General features: G+C 41.3%; 1 protein-coding gene across 1 annotated transcript; it reads left to right on the top strand.

Annotated features, from left to right (window-relative positions):
* Positions 1–2,498: 2,498 nt before the first annotated feature.
* Positions 2,499–7,108, top strand: gatd3 (glutamine amidotransferase class 1 domain containing 3). Its single transcript, XM_076263471.1, has 7 exons — positions 2,499–2,848; positions 3,173–3,225; positions 3,377–3,490; positions 3,665–3,784; positions 3,942–4,034; positions 4,229–4,385; positions 6,688–7,108. The coding sequence occupies exons 1-7, from the start codon at positions 2,735–2,737 to the stop codon at positions 6,814–6,816; spliced, it is 780 nt and encodes a 259-aa protein (XP_076119586.1). The 5' UTR covers positions 2,499–2,734; the 3' UTR covers positions 6,817–7,108.
* Positions 7,109–9,067: the final 1,959 nt, after the last annotated feature.

Below are 9,067 nucleotides of genomic sequence, written 5' to 3'. Positions count from 1 at the left end.
AGGTAGCCAGGCAGCTGCAGTGCTACACTCTGGGAGGCATGAACATGGGGGCACGAACATGCCCCCAGAATGTAGCGCGGTAGCTGCATGGCTACTTTAGCCGCTGGCTGCAGTCACTAGAGCTGGGTAAAACCGATTGTTTTTTGTTTTTTTTTGCCCCCCCCCCCCAAAAAAAAAAAAAGTAACTAAGTAACTTTTACTTAAAGTACATTTTAAATTAACTACTTTTTACTTTTACTTGAGTACATTTTCAGATGGGTAATTTTACTTGTACTTGAGTAATATTTCATCAAAGTATTGGTACTTTTACTTGAGTACAATATTTTAGTACTTTTTCCACCTCTGCTTTAGACTTTGAATAAGCAAATAACAGTTCCAACTGCAAGGTCCTAAATTGAAACGAGCGATAATGGTCCCGAATTAAAGAACGTCTCAGAATGCCACACATGCAAAGCATAACCAGCGACAAGCAACGAGTGGCAGACAGAGTGTGATGTCACTAATAGGCCACCAGAGACTGTTTTTGAGTCACACCATATGATGCATCATTCCACAAAATGGTTTGTTTTCTCTATCATCAAGTTATTCAATAGGCTAAGCATATAGCCTTGACTCAAAACAGTTGTTAGGATTATGTCATTTTGATTTGTAAAAAATGTCACATGCAGCCATGCTTAAATTCACATTTATTATATTATCTGTAGGCCTATTCATTATTGAATGCTTACCTGGAATTATGTTTTTCCCTATCATCCTATTTTTAAAGCAGGCCTACCTGCAGGCATGTAATTGGGCTACAGGAATAGCATGTTTGAACGGGCACTGCACTAGTGGAGAAAAAACATGGAACTGAGTTCACAAGTGTGATTTGCAATTTCGCCACAGAATGGCACTGTTGCAACGTAATATCTCAAGAACGCGAAGTGTGATTTGATTGAATCATTCGGTGAAAACATATTTTATGTTGTATAATTCAACATGAACTACACAATGAAAAAATGTACAACGTCACACACTACTAAAGCAACTTCTAAATATTTAACCCTTAGAACCCGATTGACGCAAAGTGCGTCAAAAAACACACCCTTTCTTCTCTGTTACATTGCTCCTGAACGGTTCATCGCAGCGAGATGAAACCTTTACTGCACGACAGAGCAGAAGTGGGGCTTTCCAACGAGACTACACACTTGTCTGTACGATCAAGTATGAAAATAAAAAAAAATCATGAAATTAAATCAAATTGCATCATATTTACAGTCTATACTTCTCTGCGTTCACCTGCACACACATTACTCTAGTTTGAATTACTCGCGAACCCGTGATCGCATCGATATGGCAAGCATATCAGATGAAAGAGGAGGCACAGGGCTATCCATTGGTATCATGTTTATCGACCCTTCTGGCTTATAAAACCAGACGAAGTGACTGCAAAATAATAACGTCATGTACACAAACCAACGCTGCACACTCATTACTCTCGTTTGAATTACTCGCGGACCCGTGATCGCATAGATATGCCATGCATGTCAGATGAAAGAGGAGACTCGGAGCTATCATTTGATACCAAGTACATCCTTCTGGGTTATAAAACAGACGAAGTGACAGCAAAATAATAACTTCATATAGCTGGACTTACCCCACGTTTTTGTCTGTTCTTGTGGCAAAGCATGTTTATAATCCAATGCTATCATGTGTTTCTCTATGGCAAAGCATGTTCATATTCCGGTTTTGAGATCCTAGCAAATTCTTGCATGGCATCCAATTCAAGGCTCACATTGCATCCCAATTTGTTCAACAAATAAACACCTTTTTTGCCTTTACTTTGTTCATGGCAATGCAGTAAAAAGTTGAGAATTATTATGACTGCATACACACAGGCACGCAGGCTAACACGCAACCCCGGGTCAAGTCAGGTCAGATCAGTTCGTGTCACAGATATGGAGCGCAGAAAGGTCATTTTTCATCACTAAATAAAAAATGGCATTTATTTCCGTAAATCACACAGCAAATATTTCTGTAAATTGCTCAGCCCCAGAGTATCCCTCCAACATGGCAATTATATTGCCCGATTCAGGACAGTCTGCCCTACACACACATGAAATGCATGTAGAGCTGTGAGCTTGCTGTGGTGAGATACATGTCGAAATATAAGAATTTTTATAATACACTTTTTATATTTTAATTCTTTAAAAATCAAAATAAAATCAATGCTAGTATTAATACATGAAATGATGGCAGATCTGAATAGCCTAGACTCTCCTGAAAAAAACAATATATAATATATGTGTGTGGCACTTACAATGACCAGAATAAATCCTGATGAATAAAGGTAGTGAAAATGCCCTAAAAACAGCTTAGGGTTCTAAGGGTTAACGCCGTGAAGTTGTATGACTAGCATGCTACCAGACTAAGAAATGTTACTGCGCCATAGTCACTAATATTTACGGTAAGCCACTACATTTTGTAGGTTATAATAATTTCCTCCTGGCTAATTTATTTGTATGGACTTTAATGCAAATTGTCAGATTAGCGTAATTCGGAGTGTTATATACATGTATAGAAATAAAAAATATGTTGTGGGCAAGACAGTCATCATTTGAGACTTGACCTTGCTGGTGGTGGTAATAGTAAGCTGCTGCTCTTGGCGAGACAGAAAGCTGACTGACGTAGAAGTTGTTGCTTGTGTTCTTAGCACGCTGAACGTCTCAGAACCGCTGCTGCTCGCAACTCCAGAATGTTTGCAATACGATCTGTTGTCACCAAATATCCTTTCTGGGTAAAACCGCAAGTTGCAGGTGCGGGGTTTATTCACACGACCGCCAACTTGTCTGGAGCCAAAGTTGCCGTTGTAAGTATGTTACAGCTAGCTAAACTCAAGCATGTCAATAGTACATAATACATGGAGCGGGTCAGCTAATAGTTACCTGCACCTGGTTGCTTTTAAAGCTATGTCCTTTTACCTATTTTTGTAGTAGCGTCACATCGAAAATATACACATTGGCCTGCTATATAACGTTATTTCAGTTGCAACCCTTGCACGTCGTTTCTCATTAGTAGCGTCGTATCTCGGCGTTATTGTAAACCTATTGGGAACCTCAAAGTCCATGGTTCCCTTGCGTCCCCAAAAATGGGTGGGTGCGGAGGTAATGAATACGTTTGAATATTTTGGTAGGTGCTTTCAGGATGTGGCGTGTATGATGGCACGGAGATCCACGAGGCATCAGCGTGAGTGTTGCCCCTCAGGCCTGATCTACTGGACTGGTTGTCCTTCATTGTTTGTAATTTAGTTCAGCACTTAAGTCTGGCAGAGATATAGTGATGTCCTGTGGAAGCTATTGAGTTTCTTCATATTTGTGTTTGTTTGTGTGATGTGCAGAATCCTGGTCCACCTGAGCAGAGGAGGGGCCGAGGTGCAGATGTATGCACCAGATGTGGCACAGATGCACGTCATTGACCATGGCAAAGGCCAGCCCATGGAGAATGAGTCCAGGTAGGAGTAGGTATTGCACTCTGATTGGCAGAGATGATTCAGGTGGACTGTTCTTATTAACAGTAGTATTTTGTCTGCACTAGTAATCAAGAGCACTGCTGTCTCAGGCAAGCCTGCCATTTTTCATGGAGTGTGTGACTTCTCTTCCACTGTTGTTGTGTGTTGATGAATAAGGAATGTGCTCTCAGAGTCAGCGCGCATTGCCCGTGGCAATATAGTCGACGTAGCCAAACTGAGTGCCAGTAACCATGACGCTGTCATTTTCCCTGGAGGCTTTGGGGCAGCCAAGAATTTGTAAGTACTGTAGTGACCATAGAGTACCCTGTACTGTTTCCTTCTCAATGCAACCTGAATATGATATTGTTGAAATTAGTAGTCTAATATCTTTCCAAGTTTATCTTTATTTTCCTCCTTTGTATCTGAGTTAAAGTACTTTTAACTTGATTGGCAGGTCCACGTTTGCTGTGGATGGAAAAGACTGCAAAGTGAACGGTGAAGTCGAGCGTGTTTTGAAGGACTTCCACAAAGCTGGAAAACCTATTGGGTGAGTGTGAGGGTGAAGTGGTTCACTCCACTGGTGCCTTTCTGGTTCAGACCATAGTAGTGCACGTTCGCTTGAACTTTTCATGCAAGTGAGTTGTATGGAAATTGTACTTTGGGTAGTATCTTTTGTTATCTTTCTTCTTTTGTCCTTCTTTTGCCATTGAATTGTTGGTGAGACCTGCCTCTGGTTGCCAGGTTGTGCTGCATCTCCCCTGTGTTGGCAGCCAAGGTTCTCCCCGGAGTGGAAGTTACCGTGGGTCACGAGGAAGAGGAGGGAGGGAAGTGGCCGTATGCGGGCACAGCTCAGGCCATCAAAGCACTGGGTGCCAAGCACTGTGTCAAGGAAGTCACTATATCCTTCCATGAGCTTTATGTTGCCTGAGAATTCACCTTATTCTGCGTAGAAACGGGGGGGGGGGGGGGGGTGGTCACCATCTTTGCCCGCTTTGTGCCCAAACTTCCTGTTGAGCAGTACATCCATTGCGATGCATTGAGATAGCAGAGGTCTATCGAGATGATGACTGGCATCATATGTTATGGGTCTTCCTAAAGTTAGGAACGTTTATTTAGGATTTTGGTGATTTCACAGAACAAAGTGAACAACCGCTTTTAATATAGACTAACAATTAAGTAGTTGTCCTTTTTGGAATGGGGAATCATGGCTATTTCTGTAAAACAGCTGGAGTAGGCGTGGTAGACCAACTGAATGCAAATTTACGTATGCACCCACGTGTGAGTGCTTCCTTGTCTCGGCACGCAACGTCATTAAAAAAAGCGCTTGCCACTGCAAAGATGCACATAGTATGATATACCTTAATATTATAGTTGAAAATACCTTTGAAAACGTATACTGGGTTAAAACTTAAACTGGGTTGTAGCGCCTGGGCTACAACCAACCCAAAAGGGCACATGTTACCCCGCTGCTCATCCAGCTTCACTGGCTACCTATGGCGGCCCGCATCAAATTCAAGGCTCTAACCCTTGCCTACTTGAATGCCCTCATACAGACATACGCTACCTCCAGACCGCTGCGCTCCTCAGACGAACGACGGCTAGCTCTACCACCGGTACGCTTAGGCCAATCCAAACTTTTCTCATCTGTTGTTCCTCGTTGGTGGAACACACTGCCAGTTCCTACAAGAGCAGGGACATCCCTCTCCATTTTCAAAAAACTCCTGAAGACCCAGCTCTTTAGAGAACATCTCCTCTCATAGCACCACTTTAGTCTTGCTGACCATAGCACTCACCAGCCGTCTTAAACTGACACGTAACTGTTAAAAACAGCACTCACTGATGCACTTATTCTTACTTTTTAAATTGTCCTAAAATTGTTGAGAATTGCTTTAAAACTTAAACTGTTTACCATGTTGTAAGTCGCTTTGGCTAAAAATGTGTCAGCCAAATGTAATGTAATGTAATGTAATTACCATTAGAATTAACTTAGCTTGGCTGTTAGCCTGGTTGGGACCAGGCTAGATGCAGAGAATAAATCCCCATGGTAACTTATGTGCCATCTCTTTCGTGAAACCAAGTCAAGGCTAAATTCATCCAGGATAACCTAAAAATCCCAGCTTAATCCCTTATCTAGGTTTTGTGAAATACCCCTCTGGTGACCTTCTCAAAGTAAACGGTAACACTAAAGCAAGAGGCTACACTGAGATTCTGGAGGAAAAGATCAGGCAGTGTGCCAAGAGACCTGCCGCAGTAGGCATCATTGGACCAATAAACCATTTAATGATCCAAAACATACAGCCAAACAAGGCAAGAAATGGTTAACAGATGTCTTTATGCTACTGAGACCCTTGAATTTCCCCTTGGGGATCAATAAAGTATCTATCTATCTATCAGAGAACAATTTTAGAGTGGCCCAGCCAGAGTCCAGACCTAAATCAGTCAAAAAAGTTAGCACAAGGCCAAAGTGATGGCAAATAATCATTCCTGCTTCAAAACCCACATTGCTGCTAAAAAGGTGCAGTCTACAATCATTGTGGAGACATGGAGAGGCTTGGTAGGTATTATAAGAACCATTTCGAGAGCTTTGATGGCAAATAAAGATGTTTCCATTGATTATTTAAAAAGGGTATGAATAATTTTGGACATGCCATTTTTCATAAAAATGTTAAAGATAAAAAACGATTATTTTTTTGATTCCATGTTTCTACCACATTGTCTTACAACCTTTTGGCATGTGGCGGTGTCATTTTCAGTCAGAACAAACATATTGGGCAAGAGAAAATCAACATTACATCAATATTTGCCAGGGGTATGAATAATTTTGTTCTTAACTGTATATATATAACTAGTTGGTCTGCCATTGTAATTTGTTGTTCCTGTTAGTCATAGAGCTTTGTTAGAGTAGAGTTTTGTTGTCTTACTTTTTGTGTGAGAAAGGCATCTGAAATCCTCATATTGCATGCAAAAGAATTCCTTAAAGGTGCTCTATGGAGTTCTGTAGAATGCAAGTTATTCGAACAGTGTGTGAATCCTATAGAACCCCACACAGCACTTTTAACACAGTAGAAGACAATTACACAATTTAATTGGGACAGTAGGCATTTTTCACATGTATTTTTACATGATCTTGTGGGTGCATGTGTGTTGGACATCACTTGATGTTGACACTGTTGTATTCGCCCTTAACCTTACTGCTTCACGAGGCCCATGTTGACCGGAAGAACAAAGTGGTGACCTCGCCAGCTTACATGTGCGAGACGAAGCTGCACCTGATCTTCGATGGAATCGGAGCCATGGTGAAGGACGTCCTGAAACTCAGTGGGAAGTGATGTCAACACTGAGACAACTTGTCTTCCACTTGCGACATCTTTGGTATCTTAGGCCAAAATATTTTCATGCCAGTTCCTCCTTGACAAGGGTCAAATTTGTACAACTAGTGAATCATCTAGTTAAATCATTGAAGTGCCAGAGGTGGCTGGCAGTATAATACCTTGGCTGCAGATGCTTGAGAAATACTTAGAGACTATTGCAATCAGGATTTTATCATCTCTTGATAGTTTGTTGTGACAAGGATATCCCCTTCAGACGTTCATTAAAAAGTAATTTAATTCTGGTGATGCACTTTGTCTCTGAATGTGCTGTTTATAACCTCATTTCTCTAGCTGTGATGAATCATATTTTACAAGCTGTATAATTACAACAAAACTCATGTTTGTTTGGCCCTAGAAGCTGAACATTAAGTACTAGTACAGTGAGGATACAACATGTTTCTCATTTGTTATTATTGCAATAGTGAAATACATCACTAGTGGTAGTATATTTTATTGCCAAGAGGGGGCAGTATTGGACTTTGTCGGTCTTCAGCTGGCCAGTCTACTTCCCCTTAGGTGTAGAGTAATTCTAAGAAAGAAGCTTTAAAAGTCACTTTCAAATCAAATGCTAGTGGTCTAGGCTACCCTCTAATGTATTTTAAACAATTACTTTACCCTGCACCTGTGGTTTCCTTCATGGGTAAATGAGATGTCATCATATTGCAATGTTAATTATATAGTATATAAGGATGATGAATATCTTACCACCTACACAAGAAAACCTGTTTAAAGCAGATTACCTTTAAATGCTAAGTAATACACAAGTACCACAATTTGATACTGTGAGATTGTAATGGCCTATAACTATTTTTTCTGTTATGTTTTCTGTGTTCTAAATGAAAAGTTGAAGATGGCAAAGGATGCAGTACTAGTTTCCGTGACAATTTTTATTTGAATGCTGCCGTTCTAGCTTAAAGCAGACGAACTGCTGTATTCCAACAAATCCAGCGGTATCTGTCACTTGTCCTTAACTCTAACAGTTGTTCTTCGGCCACTCCTTAATGAAGGCCTGGTCTGTGCTTTGTGTAACCTTTGCTGAGGGATTATGAGGCCTGGAGACTCATGACATAATGACTCCCAACCATGAAATGGTAGTCCTGTAAGACATTAGTGTAGATGCAGTATAGGCCATGCTGTTTTTTTGTCCAAAAAAAAGAACAATATGACTCTATTTAGTATATGTGTGTATAACCATAATACATCGCAGGCATCCTCAGTGTACATGACAGAAATAATATTTTATCTGTTAGCTCAACAAATGATTGATTGAATGATTAATCAAATTGATTAACAAGACTAATAAGTGATTAACAGTCACTGGGGACACTTGGTAAAAACACAAATACAGGAAACAAAATGCTATTTTCAAGAATGTATGCTGCTCTAACAAAGGCTATGTATATCATAATGTAAATAAAGTCCAGCCAAAATCAACACTAAATAACATGCCTAATAATACCCCCACACAATGACTATGTAAATAACAATCTGCAATCTCTGCAGTCACTGTGGAACCATAGCCATATACTAAGAGCATCCATCTCCCATACCCATGGTCCCATGGTTCGAGCTACAAGGCAAAATTGATAAGAAAAGACTAAAGTCACTAGCTTTCCATTGGCACACGTTTTGGGATCAAGTTTTTTTCTAGAAGTACTGCAAAGTCTCTTCATATATTTTTGATGTTGCTTTTTTCTGTTCCTTGTTCCCTTGTTCTTCTTCCTGTTTTCATATAACATCTGAGAAAGATTTCCAAGATCTTTCTCACACACAGACACACACACACACACACTGCTTCAGTGTGTGTTTGCATATGTGCATCAGCAGCCAACAAAGCGCAGGTGTGTGTGAGTGTGTGTGAGTAGGCTTTCTCTGGTCCCTGTCAGTGTCTCTGTATCTGCTGGCCGTTTAATTAAGAGGCTGCGGGTCTGAGGGACATCTGCTTGTAGGCTGTGCGCTGGGTGTGTGACCCGGCAGGGGGGCCAGCGAGGCGCTGGATGGGACAGGGATGCTGAGGGCGCCTCTTCACCCCGTCCCGTGCCCTCTCCTCCCCTGTGCCACAGACAGATGGTGCCAGCTCGCTCCAAAGGCACGTTGGTGCCAGCCCCCAAAAAAATCACACGCCCTGGCACCACCCCAGCACTTGTCAGTTTACTGTCGCATCTTGTCAGAGAGGAGGGGACAGGCAACCAACAACACAAACTTGAGG

Source organism: Alosa pseudoharengus, unplaced genomic scaffold, assembly GCF_046254945.1.
Source record: "Alosa pseudoharengus isolate Yale_2024_CS ecotype anadromous, Long Island Sound unplaced genomic scaffold, YU_APseudo_1.1 YU_APseudo_1.1_scf_3, whole genome shotgun sequence".
NCBI lineage: Eukaryota > Metazoa > Chordata > Actinopteri > Clupeiformes > Clupeidae > Alosa > Alosa pseudoharengus.
This window is presented reverse-complemented; position numbering and strand designations above follow the sequence as displayed.

What these genes read in the sequence shown, in the direction of transcription:
- gatd3 (XM_076263471.1), top strand. Translation starts at nt 2,735, where the DNA reads ATGTTTGCAATACGATCTGTTGTCACCAAATATCCTTTCTGGGTAAAA. An exon ending in TTTGGGGCAGCCAAGAATTT is followed by an intron (nt 3,785 to 3,941) that starts GTAAGTACTGTA and finishes CTTGATTGGCAG; the next exon opens with GTCCACGTTTGCTGTGGATG. An exon ending in AAAGCTGGAAAACCTATTGG is followed by an intron (nt 4,035 to 4,228) that starts GTGAGTGTGAGG and finishes TCTGGTTGCCAG; the next exon opens with GTTGTGCTGCATCTCCCCTG.